Source organism: Staurois parvus, unplaced genomic scaffold (assembly GCF_062004578.1).
Source record: "Staurois parvus isolate SC_StPar_1 unplaced genomic scaffold, SC_StPar_1.0 ptg001065l, whole genome shotgun sequence".
In the NCBI taxonomy this organism is placed as follows: domain Eukaryota; kingdom Metazoa; phylum Chordata; class Amphibia; order Anura; family Ranidae; genus Staurois; species Staurois parvus.
The window spans coordinates 1,317,127-1,341,108 of NW_028318861.1; the positions used below are offsets into that span (position 1 = coordinate 1,317,127).

The window sequence follows — 23,982 nt, forward strand, 5'->3', positions numbered from 1 at the left end:
CCACTGGGGAAATTGCATTCTCTTCCCATCCCAGAGGAAGTTAGAGGAAATCTCCCAAAGTGAATGGAATTCCTCTTTAAGGCCTCCTTCACATGGTGGTAAAAACAAAACAAAAAAACCCCAAACATTTACAACTATTTTTATTTACAGATCTGAATGCAGCTGCATGGTTTTCAATGGAGGCATTCACACGTGCGTAAAAATGCACTGCCTTTTGTTTTTTTAACAAATAATCCAACAATCTGCATCTGAGGACGTGTATACATGTACTGTATACCATTAGAAAAAAAAGAAAAGAATGAGACCATTTTTACACATTATTACACAGGAGCCTTTTTTTTTCCTTGCACAATGATCAGTAAAGATTTTACGGGTGTGTTACAGCCATGTGAATGAGGCCTAAGACAGTTGTCCCCATTGGAAGATTTCCTCTTCTTTTGAGGACAACTCTAAAGTTTTTCATTATTCCCTGACTTTCTTGTTAGATGACAATGGTCACCAGTGTAAACACATGGGTGGAGCAATTAAAACATGAAAAAAGGATCTAACCTTCCCTACTCTACCCAAAACTAAAATTTTAAAAAGGTTTTGTCTAGAGATATACCTCAAGATCTCTTCTACAAAAAAACTACAAAATTCCACTATATATATTCAACCACAAAAACTATTTTTAAAAAATCAAAATAAGACAATATTTACAAAGTTTTGAATGAACTTAAGGTACAAAACAATGCAATTCTGCTAAACCTCGTCCTGTATTGTCATGCTACAAAGATGATATATGTTATATATCTAAAGAATATAAAACATAAAAAGACACATACGGGCTTCAATAAGACATCACAAAGTAAAGGAAACACATATTAGTTTACTGTAGTCACCCAAGTAAACTGTAAAGGAGGGATTGCTTTGGGATAAAGTATTTTGCACATTGACACAAACCCTGGCTTTTGTATAAAAGGTAAAGCACAGAGCCATCTTTCAAATAACAGAAGGCCTTTTTCAGTAAGGATCAATAAATACTTAAACATGACATGCCCTGTTAAAGGAAAAGACAACTGATTATCACAATGTGTAACCCATGCATACTATTGAAATATGTATATATTAATATGATCAAACTGGAAACCATGGAAGCAGCAGATTACGCATAGAGTACTTAATGCAAAAGCGAACAATATTTATATCATGAATAATAAAGTTACTTTATAGACACCTGGCAAAAAAGAAAATTGCTTCATAATGTTGCAGCTTTAATACAGGGCACTAGAAATGACAAACACTTGATCTAGCCATTTAACAATTTAATAAGTTAAAAGAATTCTCCCTCTTATTACTTTCTCACGGGCATACACATGCATTTCTGCAGTTTGTACCAAAAGCGGACTTTCAGTCCCAAAAGGTTTTTCCTCCCTGCAACCCATACTCTGCAAAATATTAAATACCATTTTGTTTGCTTCTTAACCCCTTCCCACCGGCGCCTCCCGGCCCTTTAAGAGTTTCAGATGCCGGGAGGCGGGGCATGGTTTAGGGATCATGTGACCGCCATAACACGTCATCACGCCAGACATGTGTGCTGGGAGCGTGTAGGGCGCACGCTCTCAGCACGTTTTTTGTTACATGAACGCAAATGTGCGGCCACTCAGCATCTAGGCCCAGACGCCGGGAGGCTGCACATTTCTGTGCGGCCGGCGTGAAGGGGTTAACTTCTGTTTTTAAGTATTTTACTAAATGACATACTTGATGCTAAAGCTTCCTGGGATATACTCATGTATCCCAAGAGGCTGGTGGATGGATGGCGGCACAGGACCTGACCTGCAGCACGTGGGCAGCAGATCGTGGATAGATTTTCAGGGACCCTTAGCTGCAAATCAGTTTGCAGTTCACTATAGCCACATCAGTTATCAAGTGATATTCAACTTTTTTTTTTTTTTTCAAAACAAACATGTTATACTAATCTGCTCTGTGCCATGGTTTTGCACAGAGCAGGCCACTTCTTGGATGCCCCGCCGATGCTCCTAGTCCCTCTCCCCTGCTGAGTGCCCCAAGCCGCTTGCTCTGGAGGCACTTGTGCATGCTTGTTCCTGAGCCCAGCTCATTGTGTCTAAGACTGACAGCAGTGGGAGTCAATGGCTCCCACTGCTGTGTCTCACCTAATGAGGCGAGAGAGAGAAACTCAGGAGAGCCAAGGCTCCCGTGCACATTGCTGGATCGAGATGGGGCTCAGGCAAGTATTAGGGGGACTGCACATGGAAGGTTTTTTACCTTCATGCATAGAATGCATGAAGGTAAAAAACCTTTAGTCTTTACAACAACTTGAAAGCGTATCAAAAGCCTGCTATTTTTTTTGTAGTTTTGGATAGAGTTTGAAGGGTTAGAATTCTCTACTCTGTCCAAAACAAAAGGAAGAACGAGCAAATGCAGCCCCAGTTTGAGATACTTCTGACTCACTGACAAGGGCATTTGTCCTGCAGTTGACCTGCTTCTGATTTGCATTTGAACTGCTTCATGCCACTTTTGTTTCCCTATAGACTTGTATGAAGAGAAATCACCTCAGACATAAACAAAAGCCTAAAATTTCAGTGATGATTAAAAAAGCCTTTAAACTTTATCTTTCTAGGATTAGTGTAAACTTTCTTGCTTTGCAGCAATATCATTACCATTACTACTGTTGTCATGGTGATAGAGGGCTGCAGAAAATACATATATAAAACTAAAAAAAAAAAAAAAAAATCAGGCTTATTGAGAACACCTGTACTGAATGATGAACCTCATCCGTTGAAGAAGGTAACGGAAAGTAAATGCTGTGTGCTTTGTTCGTCCATTGATCAAGGTTTTAGTGCATTTTGGAAGCATCACATTTAAAGGCCTAGTCTAGTCCTGTAAGCTTCTTCAGTTACAACGGTAACTCCGCCAGGAGAAATTGTGACGCTCAGTTCAATATGAGGGATGCAACCAGCATTTGGCTTCTGAAAAATGTTTGATTGTTTCAGAAACAGAAATGTTGCCTTAGGACCTTACAGCAGTATCCATCCAAAACTGAAGTGTTTTGGCTGGGCTGAGACTAAGTTGACGATTACACCAATTTATTTGATTCTTGCATTTAAAGAATTTTAAGGAAAAAAAAACATTCAGTATATATAAAATACATTAAAAATTTGATTTAAATGGATTAAAATTTTTTACAACAAAATTCAAATTTTAAAAAACTGCAACCACAAAAACTACATAAAAAAATAGTAAAAAATATGTTTAACAAGTCAATAATAGATTACCAAGTTTTGCATAACTATATGGTACAAAAATAATACAATTTTGCAAATGCTTTAAAACCTTTTCCTGCATAGTCATGCTACAAAGATTATATTCAGTAACAAGAATAACTCCAATGTTTTGAGTCATTTGGAAAATCACCAAAACCAACACCAAAGTTTTCTTGAACCTACGATCTTTAGAGATGGTCATAAGCAAATGAATGAGCTTAGAAATATGGAGACAGAGTTGAGGTAGAGGAGGATTAGTTGGTGTGGTAAGTACAAATGAGTGGTAGCACTCTTTCCATATAGACTAAAATCATCATCCTCTGCAGTATACAGTCATCTCCAGAACCAGAGGTGCTCTTTATGGTATATTGAAGGACATTTTTTTTAAAAGTTTGATTAGAACAGATAATGGTAAAACCCTCTCTGTTTTTTTTGCCACCTATGTCCCATTGGGGGTGGGGATTTCCTTTCACTCCCTGCCCTATAAGCACAACAGGAAGCAAAAGGAAATCTCTCATGTGTGACAGAATTTCCCTCTTAGACGGTTGTCACTTATGTGTCACCATTGGAAGATTTCCCAATTACTTCTGTTCAGGTGAAAACTCAAACTTTTGGATTTTCCATCAGGTTCAATCTGTGTGGCAACAATCACCAAGGGAAACAGAGAGAGTGAATCTCTCATACAGGACACAGAAACTTTAATTTGATGCAAAGGGCAGTGGCCATAAGCAAAGTGCAATAACCAAAAGCAACCAATCAGATTTAATTTATACTGCAGTCACACCGGTAATAGGTAAATCCTGATTGGATGTTATGGGGTATATATTGTATATATTGTGCTTTTCACATTGATCTTCATCCTATTAAATAAGCATGTATGGCTAATGGCTATCGTTAGTGGTTATAGGAGAGTTAATAAACAACAACAGCTATCGCATGCAGATGGAAGCTGCTAAGGAAAACTATATACTTTCAGCAAAGTGCGTACTTGCAGGGAAAGCTCCAAAACACACATTAAGGCCCTAAACACTCATGTGAATGAGTGTCATATTAACAAAATCGAGTGAGAACTAAGACACTGTTGCTCAGTCAGAAAATAAAATACATCAACCAATCAACACTATTTTTGAACAGTATAACTGAGCAGAGTGACCCCATTACGGGCTTTATGTGTCATACTGCCCCTTTACTCTTCACCTCTTGTACAAAGAGAACCAATTCAATCAAGTACTCAGATGATGCAATTTACCTGCTATGCCCCTTCCTGCATTCAATATGTAAAAACTACTGTTCCCCTTCCTGCATTCCATATGTCAAAACACTGGCATCGTCCATCGGTCACTGCAGTTTAGACTCAAAGGGTTTCTCCACAAACTTTTTTGATAGAAGGTTATCAGCTCTATATTTAATCCCTCTACCAGTTAGCCAAGATGGGGTTGTTTGAAATAAAATTGTTGAAAACTAACTCTAAATCTGCTGTATAAAACTTTCTGAAGGCCAAAATGTTGCAAAACTGCAGAATTGTAGTATAAAGTGGCAGGGACTAGAGCAAAAGAAAAGGGGATTCTGTGCAGTGGCAAGGTACCCCTTTTGAGCATCTTTAATGTTGTGTGGCATTTCATTTATGCTGAGGACAGCAGATCCACTAGAACTGAGGAATGTCTGAACAGAGCAATATAAGCTCATATGAGGGTAGGGTGGCAATTGGAAAAAACTGCAATGAATTTGCAGGGTTTGATGCCTTCACTTTTCTTAGTTAGAAAGATTAAAATATTGCAAACAGCTGGGAAGATATCCACGGGAAATGGGAGCTACATGATAGAAGGCAAGGCCATGTGTAATTTTTTGGGTTTAGTGTTTGCTCACATTTGTCCAATCATGCACTAGATAACACAGAAAAATGAAAATCTGTTGGTAGCAGGTTTAGAATGCTAAAAATGCATCTTCTTCATGTAACTGAAGAGGAACATAGAGTTTAAAAGATATTTTAAAGGGTAGCTCTTAAAGTATACCTAAACTCAAGAGAAAAATGATTTTATTGCCGTTTATCAATTCTTACATGTGGTGGCTACATTAATTTTTTTCTTTAGGCTTTTTCCCTTTTATTTTCACCTGGTTATCTGAACAGTAAGTCTGTTATTTTTCTGCTTCCTTTAACAGACGAAGCTGTCCAGCAAAAGTGGCAGTTACAGGGTTAAGACAAACCCTTTACAGAGGTGCTTACAATGGTCAGCATTTATTCATTTGTGTCAAACCTTTATCCCAAAAAAAAAAAAAGTGTTAGCCAGAGTTCAGCCAGCTTCAATTTGTTAGTCACGTTCATACAAAGCTGTTGGGTGTCTAATACTACCCTCTCCCAAAACTGACAATACTGCTTTTCAAAAGTCTCTCTATTGCTTCTGCATAGTGAAGCCACCCTAGGTCAGGAAGTGTGTTACTGTTTAGAGCAACAGGTGGAAAGAAAATAAATAAAAACTAAAAAAATGAAAAATAAATGCAGCCATCGCATTTGGGTATTGGCAAGCCAAAATATATTAAATGTTTGCTTTTGGGTTAAGATATGGTTTAAGCCCTTGCTCACATATGTGCGTTCCTGCGGGCTGCGTTTTTTGCAGGCACGAGAGCCCATTCATTTGAATGGACTCCCGTACCTGTGACACGCAGGGAAGAAGTCCCTGCACTTCTTTGGAAACCGCAGCCCGCATAGGAACCTCGGTTCCCATGCGGGCTGAGGTTTCCAAAGAAGTGCGGCCCGCATGGGTCCGCATTCTTCGGTGTGGGTGGTGTGGCTGCACAGATTTTTGTGTGGATCCGCAGTGGCACCACTCGCAGATACAGTTGTGTTCAAAATAATAGCAGTGTGTTGAAAAAAGTGAATAAAGCTCAAAATCCTTCTAATAGCTTTTATTTCCATACACTCAAATGCATTGGGAACACTACACATTCTATTCCAAATCAAAACATGAAGAAAAATATATCAAATTTGTGTTGTTCCTCTAAAAAAATTGAAGAATAGTGAATATTAGACTGTTTAAAAAAATCGCAGTGTTTGTATTCTTCTTTACAACCTCAAACATTCACTATATAAACTGAAAAATGTTTGAAGATTTTGCTTTCCTTTGAATCACTTAATGAATATTTAGTTGTATAAGCACTGTTTCTGAGAACTGCTGTACATCTGTGTTGCATGGAGTCAACCAACTTCTGGCACCTGTGAACAGGTATTCCAGCCCAGGATGATTGGACTACAGTCCACAGTTCTTCTCTATTTCTTGGTTTTGCCTCAGAAACTGCATTTTTGATATCACCCCACAAGTTTTCTATTGGATTAAGATCCGGGGATTGGGTTGGCCACTCCATAACGTCAATCTTGTTGGTCTGGAACCAAGATGTTGCACTTTTACTGGTGTGTTTGGGGTCGTTGTCTTGTTGGAACACCCATTTCAAGGGCATTTCCTCTTCAGCATAAGGCAGCATGACCTCTTCAAGTATTCTGATGTATTCAAACTGATCCATGATCCCTGGTATGCGATAAATAGGCCCAACACCGTTGTATGAGAAACATCCCCATATCATGATGCTTGCGCAACCATGCTTCACTGTCTTCACAGTGTACTGTGGCTTGAATTCAGTGTTTGGGGGTCGTCTGACAAACTGTCTCCGGCCACTAGACCCAAAAAGAACAATCTTACTTTCATCAGTCCACAAAATGTTGCGCCATTTCTCTTTAGGCCAGTCAATGTGCTCTTTAGCAAATTGTAACCTCTTCAGCACGTCTTTTTTTCAACAGTGGGACTTTGTGGGGGCTTCTTGCAGATAGCTTGGCTTCACATAGGCGTCTTCTAATTGTAACAGTACTCACAGGGAACTTTACACCTTCTTTGATCTTCCTGGAGCTGATTGTTGGCTGAGACCTTGCCATTTTGGCTATTCCTCTATCCATTCGATTAGTAGTTTTTCGCTTTCTTCCACGTCTTTCAGGTTTTGGTTGCCATTTTAAAGCATTTGCGATTAGTTTTAGCTGAGCAGCCTATCATTTTCTACACTTCATTATATGTTTTCCCCTCTCCAATCAACTTTTTAATCAAGGTACGCTGTTCTTCTCAACAATGTCTGGAACAAACCATTTTCCTCAGAATCTCAGAGAGAAATGCACTGTAACCAGCATGTACAACATTTGCTGCCTTCCTTCCTTAAATAAGGGCAATAATTGCCGCCTGTTTTTCAAAGAATGAATGACCTCACTAATAGAACTCCACACTGCTATTATTTTGAACATGCCCCTTTCAATTAGTGATTCAATTACACAGAATCAGCAGCATGCATGTCATGACTGTTCGGTCTGTTGGATTTCTATTACTCTACTACACCTGCTAGTAAATTATTTGCCATGTAGAAATATCATTTCTACCAAAAACAGTGATTGATCAGGTTAGTGATGTCTGACTACTATTATTTTGAACACAACTGTATATGAACCTAGCCTAAGGGAGGTAACTCTGGATACATCTGTAAGTGGAAGAGACTTCTCAATGCATTTGCATATGAGTATAGAAGAGTATCATTATTTGACTCTGTGGAGAAAGACTTTAAGTTGTTTCTTTCAATCATTCTGATTACTGGATGACCAGTATTTGGAGACCGAGCCAGGAAGAAGCAGGAATTAAAAAGAGGTAGTACCTCCTTTACTTTAAAGTATATCTAAAGTCAAAACCTTTTTAAATTTCATATAAAGTAGGAAGTGGTTAACCCCCCACCATTTCTTTTTCTTTGTATTTTCATTGGAGAGATTTCTCTTTATTTCCAATCCTGAAAACACAATGGGAAGCTAGAGGAAATGTCTCTCTTTAAATAGTTGTCAGTAAAACTGCTCTCCCAATTGGAAGGTAACCCCACTTTTCCCATTTCGGTGGTAGCCAAAAAATGTTTGATTGTCCCATTATTTTCTGACAATGCTCACTAAGTTATGAGAGGGATTCTTCCCAGTAGGGACAGACAGTAGAAAAAAAACTAAACAAAGTTTTGGCTTTGGATACACTTTAAGACAAAGATGTCTGACAGAAGTTACTCAGCCGTTAGCCTTGTGAGAGTAATGGGTAACTACGTAGTAGTACTACGCAATGTAAGCAGATTAATGAATGATCCTAATAAACTGCTGATACATATTGGCAGGTCTTTAGCAAATAACTATCCTCCATGTAATGACCTGTGGGTCCTTGTAAGCATGTAAACACTGCATAAAATTTTCATTATTGAGAAGATGCAGAGAACCCTCTACATTATCCAAGTGTCTTCATTGGACAATCTCATACAGGATCATTGAATTCAATTAACGCATAGCACACAAGTCACAGATACACTTCAGTTAATCAGGATTTGTGAACTGAATGGGTACCTATGTGTAAATGGCAATGCATTCTGCGTAGGTTCAGCCCTTGGTTCAGAATTTTGCGTCACTTCTGGGGTTGTTCTTTCATCATCTGTCCCATTGATGCTTTCCGGCGTTAAAGGAGACTGGATATCCCCTCCAGCGGACTCCTTAAATGGAATACAACAAAAAATTACTGCTAGAAAAGGCATCAGCTACACTCTATCTAATCAATGTAATCTTAGCTTAAAATGGAAACCAAAGACTGGTTTAAAAAGTTTGTAAACGTATTGATATAAGAAAAGACTGTAAGCAGTTTGCAATAGAACATTTGAGAAAATTTACTGCAGAGCAACTTAAAGCGATTGTCTAGCCTCCTCTGGAAAAAAAAAAAAAAAACTGTAGCTGCTGACTTTTAAAAAACAGCCACTTACCTGTCCAGGGATTCAACGGTGTGTTCACAGCGGCCAGGTTCATTGGCCTCCCTCTGTCCCTGGCACTGACATCCTAAATGCCATGCTCAGCATTGTGAATGGTCCTGCAGTCTTCTGGGACCGGTCACGTGTCCCAGAAGACTGCATGAAGGGAGGGGAGGAGGAAAACGTCTGCTTCTGATCGCCAATCGGCAGTCAAAATGGAAGAGGGTACCTGTCAAAATCGGGTACCCGATTCCCCTCCTCCCCCACTCCACAAAGGTGTCAATTCTTCACGGGAAATGGTGGTCCAGTCTTTAAAGTGGAACTTCCCCTTTTCGGTGGAGCTCCACTTTAAGTTACCGGATAGGAATATGAATAAAAATAGACAAATGTACATGCCAGATTTCTAAAATCATTTGGTCACAGCCCATTTGAACTTTCAGTTTAAATCAGCTGAATACATTCCAGGCACAGTAAAAAGGTGTGTAAAGGGTTAATTTTCTTTAGAAACCAGACAGTCCAAGTGAAAAAAAAAATCTGTATTTCTTAAATCTGTAAGGACTTTTTCACTTCTGTGTGGAAGCAGTGGTCTCTCTGTAGAGTTCTGACAACCCCTCCAGAGAAAGGTTGCATTCACACCTGAGCGTTTTGTAGCTTGAAGCTCAAAGCCACTCAGCTAGCAAAATCTCCCTTTGATTTCAACATCCCTTGTTCACATCCGAGTGTGAACAGGGGCCATTGAAATGAATAGAATTTTGCTTGCTGAGCATCTGTGAGCTTTGAGATAGAAAATGCCCAGGTGTGAATTTAGCATTTGGGCAAAATCTCCCCAACATGGAGCCAGAGTTTTTCTGATTGCAGAGATATAGATCTGATTTAGCAGGAGGCATAGTGGACCACTACCAAGACCATTGTTTCCACACCAATTGCAAGGGTGTCTCTACAGCATGTCAGCAGGGCACAGACTTTTCTGCTCGTGCCGTTTCTGCTTTCTAAAGAAATTAACTAAGACATTGAACAATTTGTTTTTATGCACCTAGAAGTTTGGGCTTTAAGGATTCTAAAGTCAGCTGCCAGGTTCCTCTGCTATTAGCATGAATCACTTCTGTTGAGTTTTCCTTACAACTATGGAGCTAAATGGTGACAGGGACAGGCACAGCCTGTGATTGACAGCCTCAGTTCTGTTCAAGTGTGCTGTGTGAAGGCGGTGTGCCCCTTCTTTCCAATCAGCTCTCAGAGCTCTCCTCACTGAGGTAACCAACTCCCCTCCCCCAGCTTTTCAGTGCTGAGAGATCCTGTGTAAATTCTGAACTTTAAATGAATGTTGGAGACAGACAGCTATAGATAAACAGGTACAACATATGTAGGAGGATTTGTTTCATCTCTGTGTATCACCTGAAGCCCGTCACTTTACTTGGTATATGTAAGGGTTTACAACCATTTTAAAGTAAATCTTAACTTACTGGATAGCATTTGATTTTCTAAAGCACTGTACATTCAAACAAATGCCATGGCATTTTTTCCCCCATTTTTTTTTTCCTTTTTTTTTTTTTTAATTTCAGTGCTGACCTTCTCCAGTCATTTCAGCTACTTCTTCCATTGCATTACTCTAAAACAGATTGCTAATACTGACAACGATGGACCAAGTCTGTGTCAGTATGGCCACTTGAAGTCTCAGTCAGGGATGTTTGTGACAATATCTTGTTAAGGGACAGTTTTCACCCCATAACAGGAAGTGTCTGAACAAGGACCTTCATGGTAGGATTACCAGGTTTTATTTAAATTAAAGCTGCATTTAAAGAAAAAAAAAAGAAAATAGAGAAAAAGGATACAAATACAACTTTTTGAATTACACTAACATGGTAAAGCTTATATGGGATTTTATCAATTCAGTTTATCTCCGCTTTAATCTGTCACAAACCTTGGACATATGAATCAACAAGTGGTGAAGAAAACCCATAGTTACAGGTTACCTTTGGTGAAAAACACCTCTAGACCCAGAGACCAGAATCTCTACTTTTCCTGTAAAAAAGGCAAAAAACTGCCCCCCATTGTTCCTCCCTCCTGAGCCCACCATGGTTGCTTTAAGTGATGGGTGGCCTCACCTATCAATAGGGAAATTTAGAAAAGTGAATTGGGCCAGTGACAAGCTCAGCTTTTACAGGAAAAAGTGGAGAATTTAATTGATCATTGGCTACCTATATCACAAATCTACTGATTTTGCAATGCAGTTTTTAAAAAATGTAATCTTTGAATGTGTATTGTTTCATAGCATGCTCAATTTAAACTGCCCAGGAATACTTCAAAGAAGAACTCTAGCTTGAAAAATTAACAATCCAAGAAATTTTGAAAATTATAAAAAAGCAGCTCTTCCTGTAATACACACCTTTTCTCCAGTGCGGTCTCTGCAGAAGCCCTGCTTCGCCGCATGCCACTGGTCCACTTTTGGGTTGAATATTGGCCAGCTTGTGAGCCCAAGCTTTCATGATTACACCTTATGTTGGCCTTAACCTGGGCTCACCAATAACACAGAGATCAGTGCTGATGTCTAATATCACCACCTCCTTCTGCAGTATTGAAGACCACACACTGGCACTGTAGTAAGAAGAGGACCCATCGATGTCACATGAATGACCAGAAGACTATACAGTTTAAGTTATGTTTAGAGGTAGATTTTTTTTAAATGAGTTTGAGAGGGTTTTTTTTTTTTTAACTGGTAGGTCTGCTTCAAATGTAGGGGCATTAATCAAATTGGTACATTGCATGGATGTGGATCTTAATAGCATAATACCTTTTTCATAAGTACTTTTTAGGGGAGAAAAAAAAAAAATCACCCATTAAACAACTCCGGATACAACTACAGGTCTGTACTATATACTGTACACAGCCACATTTCCATGCTGGAATGTATTAAAGCAGATCATCTCTGACTTAGATACTCAGACAAAACAATTTTTGAAAAGGATTTACACAACGGGGAACAAGAAAAATAGATATTATCTACTTGCTATATTACAAAAATCATATTCACATATATCCAGCTGGTAAAAGGATTTACACCTCAAATTTACAAATGACCAGAACCTAAGAAATTCAAGAACTGGCAAAATTCAAGAACTCCTCAGTAAAATGGTTGAGTGCCACCTCATTCATGTGCAGGTGTAATTCATGCATAGGCTCATAGTTGTATCTGTGGTATCATGCACTTAGAAATATGATATAATTCTTTCAATATTGTCCAACCCATATACAAATTCAGTGCTGACAGTTTACATGTGCGCTGAGTAGATAATAAATTATGTATTCACATATAACAAAAGAATGGTGTCTCATCAGTGAAAGATCAAGGTGAATGGCTTATCTAGATTTATGTATGGACGAAAAAAGTTACTATCATGTCAACTATAATGTTTGATGTCTATAAAATAATGTAACAGGAAGATTACCTTCATTAAATTGTAAAGCTGCAGCATGGCCAGCATCAGAGTTTTATCAGCATAGCACCTATTGAATAAGAGATGTCCTCTATCCCTGACTACCCTGTTGTAGACTCATGTATGTCATATGACTGCAAGGGAAGGCTGAGACTGAAGACTTCCAGCTCTTCTAATTTACTCTAACACACCAATAAAATCACTGAATTCAAGTGTTTTCAGTGCTGTTAGTGCCACACCTTACAAAGCTACTTAGACAATTGTGCATTCCCAACCTTGCACCAACAATTTGGAGAAGACTCTTATCTGTTCCAGCATAACTGTGCCCCTGTGTACAAAGCCAGATCAATAAAGACAGAGTGTGAACACACCTCTGACAAGCCCCCAATTATGTGGACCATGACGAATTAATGTGAAGAGAGAAAAAAAAAGTGGTTTTTCCCAAAATTACTTTTTTTTTTATGATGGCTTTTAAAAATGACAAAAGCAAGTTGGATGAAAGGGATTTTTTACTTAAAACTATCTCAGACGTGGGAAGCTAGGTTCAGAGATTTAACCACTGAAATCCTCAAGAAACTGAAGAATCCAGTGGATGATTTAATCTGCCAGCATCCCAAAATGGAGATATCAAGGCTGATCTATAAATGGTGCCACACGTATAGAAAGGCTCTGAAAAAATTGTGTCTGGCAGTACATTATAAGGCACAACCTACAGAAGCAATGAATAAGATCTAAAAATAAATCATACAATAACACAGATTATATATTCTCCATTGTGTCACCTTGCAAACTGCTACTTTGACAGAATAAATCAGTAAGCCCTAAACAATAAAGCTGTGGGCTCCATTTCAGTAATATGATGCAAGTGCCGAGCATGAATAAAATGTTCAGCTTAAACAAGAGGACTAAAATAAATGGAACATCTAAACGGATTAGAATTTTGAGTCAGCAAGCTCTCAATCTCTACCACCTATCAGTGGACATGGCCAAACCATTGCCAGCTGCGATTAAATCTCTGCCCAGCCAATTTGGACACCTGTGTACTAGAAGCTGAATTACAATCAAGCTCTTATTCTACAGGAAATGAGCAGATGTCAGGTGTAAATGGACTTCAATCAAATGAACAAGACTGAAGAGAGGACAAGAAAGAAGTGTAAGGGTTAGTAATCAAATGCCGAGTTATAGAAAAACACCCACAAATAATGTTTAGACCCGTTTCTGTCTTGAGACGTGGATCACGGGTACTCTTTCCCCACTTAATGTTGAAACACTTTATGAACCAGGCCTTGGATTCTTCTTTCGCCTTTATTTTTCCTCCAGTATGTTTTTCTTGTACTTGCTGATTTCTATTGCTGTCCGCTTCAACCAAGAAAGTCTAAACACATAGTACCACAACCTAAAAAGCAATCACACAGCAGGCCCCTTACCACCCTAAAAAAAGCCAGATTACTAGAACAACGGAATTCTGCACCCACCACTAGCTGGAGATACCCTGTCAAATATAGCATGAACCTAAAAACATCTGCGCAAATAGTTTAAAACACACAGGTGCTAACCAAACACTGAATGGACTTTAATGTTCCCATCTTTGTTTACCTGCATTTGATATCATATATGTTGTGTTTTATAGTACAGGTATTAAAGCCTGCAAAAAAAAAAACAAATTAAAACAAAGGTGGCAAGGCATTACCTGTGAAGGCGTACTAGTCAGTTCCATTTTTTCTTGGGATTTCTCCTTTGCTAATCGAGCAGCTTCTTTAAATTCCTGAAATTTTTCTGCAAACTGCATTAAGAAAAAATATATAGTTAATATCCAACAAACAACTGTACAGAAGCAGAAGGGAATTCTACAATGCTGCAGCATGGACAAAATAATTGTGTGCAGTATTTCTGGTTTATTGCATTGTATGTAATGCCCTTTGTCCATTTAGAAAAGTTGTGTTCATGCCATTTTAAGAAACTATTAGAAGAGCAGACTCTAGGTCAGCCAGCCATTCTTATCCAGGGTTCCTCCAGAGGTTGCTAGGGGTTCCTTGAGCTTTGGCCAATTGAACTCCCTTTCATTGTGCCTTCAGAAATCCATGTCCCATCACCTCTTAGCAAAGCCAGTAGAATGACAGTGATCTTTAAAACAGTCTGCAAGGATTGCATTCTAACCACCACTGTAAGGAGGTTCAGACTTTCCACTGGCCACCGATGCAGGGGAAATGTTTATAGTGATCCCCAATGGCCCAATCTTCGCAGGGCTTTCTTGAGACGTGACAATTATTTCAAGGACTTCTATGGAGTAAAAAGGTTGAGAAAGGCTGCTCTATGATAACAAAAAAAAATGGCTAGGGAATTCCTAGGTTTTATAAGCTTTACTTGTTCCCTAAAGACAGTTTGGCAATCTACAGTTAAGGTTTGCAGCCACTAGGAATGTATAACATGTATTATTCTTCTGTTTTTTGTTGTCATTTATGGTTTTGTTCATAAATATCAAGAAATATCCACATGCAGACATAAATGGCTGAAAGCCACTGGCTGTTTACAAATATTTCAACTTTTCTAACTTCTCCATAAAGCAAACACATATGTTCAATTAAAGGAGGATACAGGTCAGAAAAAATTTTTTTTTTCCTTAAACAAGTTAAAGAACAGTAATATCCACACCATTCAGGCCAATTTTCTCAATGTACATAGATGTTAGTGTGGTTATGTAACCCTGTTAACTTACTTATGTTGAGTTGCAAGATGCACCATGTGTTTTTATAGTACTGGAAAGAATAATATCTGCCTGCCGTTCAAGAATAATGATTTCATAGCACATGAACATCTGTGTAAAAAAAATTCAAACTCAAAAAACAAACCCACATAAAGGAGAAAATTAAATAAATGCAAGAATATTAATTGTATTTCCTGCATCTTAAATAGCTGGCTCCAGGACATGACTGGTAATCTGGTAATGACAACATCTACAGTTGCAAGAAAAAGTATGTGAACCCCTTGGGATTACGTGGAGTTTTGCATGAATTGGGCATAAAATGTGCTCTGAACGTCATCTAAGTCACAACAATAGAAGAACACAGTCTGCTGAACATAATACTACACAAACATTAGATGTTGCCATGGTTTAATTGCACATAACATGTAAACATCAGAGAGATAGCAAAAACATTAGGCGTGGCCAAAACAACTGTTTGGAACATTCTTAAAAAGAAGGAACGCACCGTTGAGCTCAGCAACACCAAAACACCTGAAAGACCACGGAAAACAACTGTGGTGGATGACCGAAGAATTCTTTCCCTGGTGAAGAAAACACCCTTCACTACAGTTGGCCAGATCAAGAACACTCTCCAGGAGGTAGGTGTATGTGTGTCAATGTCAACAATCAAGAGAAGACTTCACCAGAGTGAATACAGAGGGTTCACCATAAGATGTACACCATTGGTGAGCCTCAAAACAGGAAGGCCAGATTAGAGTTTGCCAAACGACATCTAAAAAAGCCTTCACAGTTCTGGAACAACATCCTATGGACAGATGAGACCAAGATCAAACTTGTACCAGAGTGATTGGAAGAGAAGAGTATGGAGGAGGAAAGGAACTGCTCATGATCCTAAGCATACCACCTCATCAGTGAAGCATGGTGGTGGTAGTGTCACGGCGTGGGCATGTATGGCTGCCAATGGAACTGGTTCTCTTGTATTTATTGATGATGTGACTGCTGACAAAAGCAGCAGGATGAATTCTGAAGTGTTTCGGGCAATATTATCTGCTCATATTCAGCCAAATGCTTCAGAATTTATTGGACGCCGCTTCACAGTGCAGATGGACAATGACCCAAAGCATACTGCAAAAGCAACCAAAGAGTTTTTTTAAGGGAAAGAAGTGGAATGTTATGCAATGGCCAAGTCAATCACCTGACCTGAATCCAATTGAGCATGCATTTCACTTGCTGAAGACAAAAATGAAGGGAAAATGCCCCAAGAACAAGCAGGAACTGAAGACAGTTGCAGTAGAAGCCTGGTAGAGCATCACCAGGGATGAAACCCAGCGTCTGATGATGTCTATGCATTCCAGACTTCAGGCTGTAATTGACTGCAAAGGATTTGCAACCAAGTATTAAAAAGTGAAAGTTTGATTTATGATTATTATTTTGTCCCATTACTTTTGGTCCTTTAACAAGTGGGAGGCACATATGCAAACTGTTGTAATTCCTACACCGTTCACCTGATTTGGATGTAAATACCCTCAATCTAAAGCTGACAGTCTGCAGTTAAAGCACATCTTGTTTGTTTCATTTCAAATCCATTGTGGTGGTGTATAGAGCCAAAAAAATTTAGAATTGTGTCGATGTCCCAATATTTATGGACCTGACTGTATCCTCTCTACAATATTTTTATTTTGTTTTTAATCACTGGTGGCTGCAAAATGCTTGTATAGCCACCATATATTATAATATTACTGAAAGTGTGTTGTTTTCAATACGTAGTTGACGGTTGATAGATGTTTGCATGGTTTTGTACTCATTTGATCCCTCACACACAATATACCGAGCACTTGAATTTTCAGAATGCATCAGTATATCGGCAAAAGATGGCTACGTCATATGCTTAAAAACGAAAAGGCTAACAATGTTTGAAAAAAACAAAAACCTAAGCAGCTGTTAGTACAAGCTGTGCATCTATAACATCCATAAACATACCGTGTGCTATTCATATACTGTAATTCTAATACATAACATGACCTAAGTACAGGCAGCCTCAATTTGCCTTGGACACACAGTCTGCCATGCAGTTTATTCTAAAATTATTGTTCTCACTCTAGCGTGCACGGCAATATGGAACAAGTGTATGGCAATCAACATTTTCACGCATAGACACCCCAGACGCATGCATGTGTGTGTGTGTATATATATATATGTGTGGGAGGGGGGGGGGCTCAAAATTTTATTGGGAGGGGATTTTATGTGCTTAAGTGTAAAGTTATTTTGTGAAAAAAAAAAAATCTTTTCTTTTTGCTTAAAGCGGAGTTCCTGCAGCCACCGGATTGTGTGTAAACCCCTCCCCCACTGTCAGGTATATGGTGTACATCGTATGTCAGGTATATCAGTTACATCGTATGATGCCTGGCAGCAAAAGGGTTAACATCTTCACATTGGAAGATACAAATTAAAAAATTTGATGTGTTGCCTATAGTAACAAGTTCTTCATGAAAGGAGAACTGGTTATTATAAGCAACATAGATTGTGCTTTCAGATACTCTGATGTATGGCGTCTGTTGAGAATTAGATATACATCAAGCCTCAGCAAATGCCAAGTTCCACAATGATGGCAACAATAATGAAAGCACACCCACAGTCTTGCCAAACAAAATGTTTTGGAACTTTTTATTTCTGAAAGTTTCTGGGTACTTTGTAAGGTTGATATTAAAGAGGAACTAAACTCTCTCAAAAATTAATAATTTTACATTTCTTTATTTGCTTCTTGGTTTCTGGCCTAGATCAAAATGATGTCATATATCCGAGGAGTCTTCATGAGCATTTTTTTTTCTTTCATCTGAATGTGGGGCTCTCTCAGCTAACCATATTCTCATGCCTGCATGCCTGAGCTAAGGTCAGATAGATTCCAGGAAGTAAATACTGCATCAGGGGTGCTCATCCTGTCGCCCTCAGAGCCCTCTGATGTGACTCTCAACCTTAAACCAGGGAAGCACATGCCTGGGGTCAGCAACCCTTTGATCGCAATCTGGGCTTGCCAACCCACCATCCCAGAGCAGCAGAGTGCATTGAGTCTGCACCGGCAGTGGAAGAAGCAGGCATCTGCAGAGAGAGCAGAAGCTGCATAAGCCGATGCTTCCTATGTAGCTCTGGCTCCTGTACCAGGCAGACTGATATACCTGTTTTTACCACTACAACCCCCCCCCCCCCCCAACACCACAGCTACTCATGTAGCATCAGGTCACAATGGCGACCCCGCTCCATGCTCCAGGGGGCCCAGCTGGCCTACCTATCACATTCTGTTTTAGACCTCATGTACACTGGACATTTTTGCAGCTGCTTCTAGGGGTGTCAGGCGGTTTTTTTCCAGCCCCCAAAACTTCCCTGCATGTTAGCCTATGTGTCCGTGCACACATAGGCTTTTAGATGCATTTAGTGGCAGGAGCTGTTAGAGGCAGTAAAACAAAACCCATTGCCAGTGCGTCCAGGAGTAGCAGAGTTTCGGCAGAAAAACCACTTGGTACTGCTAAACGAGCCTAAAACTCGTCTAAATGTGCCTAAACGCTTGGCATGTTTAGCACTTGAGAGTTTATTCATTTTAAAAGCCAGATTAAATTATTCTAGCCAATGAAATTAATTAACGTTCAAGCTCTTGAAACCTGTAACACATGCCTAAAAGCTTGTTAAAGCTTTAGACACTTTAATAAGCGTCAGGATTTGTTTCTGCAAAAATGCGTCTGCCTGAAGGAGAGACTATTAGGAGAGTATGCAAAACGTCCTGTGTGCATGAGGCCTTACACTTGGACAGGAGGGGCGGTGAGGGTGGCATATACAGGAACCAATCCTCTCCATGTTCCTCCTGCAACCGCTGAGAGGAGGCTTCTCCTCCTCTCCCTCCTGCCAGCATTCACCAGCTGCAAGAAGAAAACATTAGTTATGCTATTCAAAATAAAAAATTCGAAACTCTGAACCATTTCATTGCATTGTGGCCCATGACCAATAACCAAATTACTCAAGTGGTCCTCACTCTTCAAACAGTTGAGCATCCCTATACTACCTGAATCATCTGCCCTTAATCAAGATGGCCACAGCTAGAAATGCTTGGGGACATTTTTCAAACTGTATGGAGACATAGATGGATAAGCCAAACTTATATTTTCCACACAACTTATCATTTCTGTTATAGTAACAAGCCAACAGTATGGAGGGATACAAAATGAGTAGGAATTTTATAGAACAATTCCAAAATACACCAAAATAGTGTCTTCCTTCACAGCATTAGGTATCTTACAATTTTCATCACCATACTTTGAGCAATGTAATATGAACCAGCACTCATTTTCCAACTATTTTATTCAATAGATTTCTTTCATATCATGCATTTTTATAATTACATTCTAAAACACACGGTACTAGAACAGTTTACTCACTTTTGTGAGATGATGCTCAGAGGAGAAGCCCAGGCCATACACTGTATTTGCCCTGCTGTCTGCCCATTGGCCAAACTTCTGGGATGTTTTAGTGAATGTCATGTTGGGACTGATGGTGCTATTAATTATTGCCTGTAATTCATAAAAATATATAATTAATCCAAATTCAATACATAAAAAATAATATCAGACCTTTTCACAATATTATCCCCTTAGGGAAGGTCCCTTATTGAAGTCTTTCATGACAAGTTCACCGGACTTTTTAGAGAAGCAGGAGACATCAGTTTTTGAGAAACACTTAAATTGTAGCTTTAAAACTGACCAGTCTGAAGATTAATTTTTGCCACTGTAGCTGCATGTAGAAAAGCAATTATCTGATCCCCTGCTGATTTTGGAAGTTTGCCCACTTACAAAGAAATGGTCTATAATTTTTAATATTGGTGTATTTTACAGAGTCTTGAAAAAGTATTCATACTCCTTGACATTTTCCCCATTTTGTCATGTTACAACCAAAAATTTAAATGTATTTTGAGATTTTATGTGATAGACCAACACAAAGTGGCACATAATTGTGAAGTGGAAGGAAAATGATAAATATTTTTCAAATAAATATCTGAAAAGTGTGGCGTGCATTTGTATTCAGCCCCCTTTTAATCGGATACCCCTAACTAGAATCTAGTGCAACCAGTTGCCTTCAGAAGTCACCTAATTAGTAAATATAGTCCACCTGTGTGTAATTTATTCTCAGTATTATTACAGTTGTTCTGTAAAGCCCTCAGGTTTGTTAGAGAACATTAGTAAAAAAAATAGGATCATGAAGGCCAAGGAACACACCAGACAGGTCAGGGATAAAATTGTGGAGAGGTTTAAAGCAGGGTTAGGTTATAAAAAATATCCCCCAAGAATTGAACACCTCAAGGAGCACTGTTCAATCCATGATCTAAAAATGGAAAGAGTATGGCACAACTGAAAACTAACCAAGACATGTTCGTCCACCTAAACTAACAGGCCAAGCAAGGAGAGAATTATTCAGAGAAGCAGCCAAGAGGCCCATGGTAACTCTGGAGGAGCTGAAGAGATCCACAGCTTAGGTGGGAAAATCTGTCCACAGGACAACTATTAGTCGTGCACTCCACAAATCTGGCCTATGGAAGAGTGGCAGTAAGAAAGCCATTGTTGAAGGAAAGCCACAAGAAGTCCTGTTTGCAGTTTGTGAGATGCCATATGGGGGACATGGACAACATGTGGAAGAAAATGCTCTGGTCAGATGAGACCAAAATTGAACTTTTTGGCCTAAAAGCAAATTGCTATGTGTGGTGGAAAACACTGCACATCACCCTGAATCCCCTGTGGGGATGCTTTTCTTCAGCAGGGACAAGGAACCTGGTCAGAGTTAATGGGAAGATGGATGGAGCCAAATACAGGGAAATCTTAGAAGAAAACCTGTTAGAGTCTACAAAAGACTTGAGAGTGGGTCGGAGGTTCACCTTCCAGCAGGACAACGAGCCAGAGCTACATTGGAATGGTTTCGATCAAAGCATATTCATGTGTTAAAATGGCCCAGTCAAAGTCCAAACCTTAATCCAATTGAGAATCTGTGACAAGACTTGAAAATTGTTTACAGACACTCTTCATCCAATCTAACAGAGCGTGAGCCAGTCTGCAAAGAAGAATGGGCAAAAATGTCACTCTCTAAATGTGTAAAGCTGGTAGAGAAATACCCAAAAAGACTTTCAGCTGTAATTGCAGCAAAAGGTGGTTCTACAAAAGTATTGACTCGGGGGGGCTGAATACAAATGCACGCCACACTTTTCAGATATTTATTTTAAAACATTTTTTTAAACCATTTATCATTTTCCTTCCACTTCACAATAATGTGCCACTTTGTGTTGGTCTATCACATAAAATCCCAATAAAATACATTTATGTTGTGTTATAATCTACATATTTTGACAGGAGATTGTTCATTTGTATTACCTGTTATATGAAAAATTGTTCAATAAAAACTATTGGAATATAAAATACACTTATGTTTTTGGTTGTAACATGACAAAATGTGGAAAATTTCAAGGGGTACGAGTACTTTTTCAAGGCACTCTAAATGATAGACAGAATATCAATCAAAAATCCAGAAAAAAAAACACATTATACAAATGTTATAAATGGAGTTGCAGTTTGGTGAGTAAAATCAGTATTTGATCCCCTACCAACCAACAATAATTAGGGCTCTCACAGACTGGCTATGTGCTCATGTGGTACACAGATTAGTCCTGTCAATTTAAGAAGGTGCTCCTAACGACAACACGTTTGTGTATAATAGACCTGTCCACAGAATCTCTCTTTCTTCCATTCAAACCTCACCATCATGGGCAAAATCAAAGAACTGTCAAAGGACGTCAGGGACAAGATTGTAGACCTGCACAAGGCTGGAATGAGCTACAAGACCATCAGCAAGAAGCTTTGTGAGAAGGAGACAACTGCTGGAGAGATTATTTTCAAATAGAAGAAATACAAAATAACCATCAATTGCCCCCGGTCTGGAGATCCATGCAAGATTTCGCCTCATGGGGTATGGATGATCATAAGAAAAGTGAGGGATCAGCCCAGAACTACACAGTAGGAGCTTGTGAATGATCTCAAGGCAGGTTGGACCACAGTCACCAAACAAGCCACTGGTAATACAATACGCCGCCATGGATTGAAATCTGCAAGGTCCCCCTCCTCAAGAAGGCACATGTACAGGTCCATCTGAAGTTTGCCAATGGACATCTAAATGATTCAGAGGAGGATTGGGAGAAAGTGTTGTGGTCAAATGAGACCAAAATTGAGCAATTTGGCATTAAATTGACTCGCCATGTTTGGAGGAAGAAAAATGCTGTCTATGACCCTAAGAACACCATACCTACAGTCAAGCACGGAGGTAGAAACAATATGCTTTGGGACTGTTTCTCTGTTAAAAGGTAGAGGCCGACTTTGCTGCATTGAGGGGCCAATAGACGCGGCCATGTAAAATCATGGATGAGAACCTTCTTCCCTCAGCCAGAACACTGAAGATAGGTTGTTGATGGGTCTGCCAGCATGACAATGACCCAAAACATACCAAGGCAACAAAGGAGTGGCTCAAGACGAAGTACATTAAGGTTATGGAGTGGCCTAGCCAGTTTCCCGACCTTAATCCTATAGGAAATTTATGGAGGGAGCTGAAACTTTGAGTTACCAAGCGACAGCCAAGAAACCTTAAGGATTTAGAGAAGATTTGTAAAGAAAAGTGGACTAAAATCCCTCCCGAGATGTGTGCAAACCTGGTAACCAACTACAAGAAACGTCTTAGCTCTGTGCTTGCCAACAAGGGTTTCTCCACCAAGTACTAAGTCATGTTTTGGTTGGGGATCGAAATAATTTTTTTTTTTACTCACTGAACTGTAACTTCATTTATATCGTGGTTTTTCTGTATTTTTGGTTGATATTATGTCTCTTATCGGTATTCAAATACACCTATGATAAAAATTATAGACCCTTCATTTCTTTGTAAGTGGGCAAACTTACAAAACTGGAAGAGGATCAAATAATTATTTTCCCCACTGTACGTGTTAATTTTGTGTTGAATAAGCAAAATTCTATTAGGAAAACATTTACTTCAAACAGAGATTTCTGAACTCTATCGCATGTCACTTAACGTGCAGTGCATTGTTCTCCACAGGCTACAGATGATAGAAGAAGGTAATAATATTAATTGGTAATTTTCTTTTCTGGGCTTATGGAAAAGGATGTCAGCTATGTGTCAAAAAATTGAGACCCCCTTCATTACACCCCATTAATATGAAATATCTCTTGCTCTGAAATTACCAGTGTGTTATTAATAAATGTCAATAAACCGTTACAGAAATAATGATGCCATTTATGTACAGTGGCCCTTTAGTTGTAAACCATACACAGAACACTTTAACATATAGTCTAATCGGATCCATACATGAAGATCATTGTCAGAGTTTAACTAAACACTTAGTTTTCCTTTGTCTAAAGTAGTGACTTTCAAAATTTCCTTTCACCAAGTTCTCACATACTTGTCACAGATGATCATTGAGCCTCGAGTCTCAATTACTTGTCACAGATGATACCTGGATGTCACCTTTCCTATAAGTTACTGGTAAAGTCATCCTTAATGCAAGAGGTAAACAAAAATCTAATTGATACACATTTTGTAAAAATGTGTAATTTTATCAAATTAAAGTGATAAAAAGAGAAACAATGGGTAGCTTTAAAACTAAAAGGCTTTAAGGCCTCACTGTCTTGGATACCAGGATTTAGGTGTAGCCAGCCTTATAGTATAAAGAACCATTGGTCCAAATTACACAAAATAAAATCTCTGCAAA

At 39.0% G+C, this 23,982-nt stretch overlaps 1 protein-coding gene across 3 annotated transcripts in view; it reads right to left on the minus strand.

Annotated features, from left to right (window-relative positions):
* The window catches only part of HOMER1 (homer scaffold protein 1), a 178,297-nt gene that overhangs the window by 96,255 nt on the left and 58,060 nt on the right, over positions 1-23,982 (minus strand). For all 3 annotated transcript variants that reach the window (XM_089658370.1, XM_089658369.1, XM_089658368.1), the window contains 3 exons: positions 19,610-19,741; positions 14,172-14,264; positions 8,659-8,801 (listed from right to left, as the gene is read on the minus strand). In XM_089658370.1, coding sequence (XP_089514496.1) covers positions 8,659-8,801; positions 14,172-14,264; positions 19,610-19,741 — 368 coding nt within the window. The remainder of the gene's footprint in view (positions 1-8,658; positions 8,802-14,171; positions 14,265-19,609; positions 19,742-23,982) is intronic.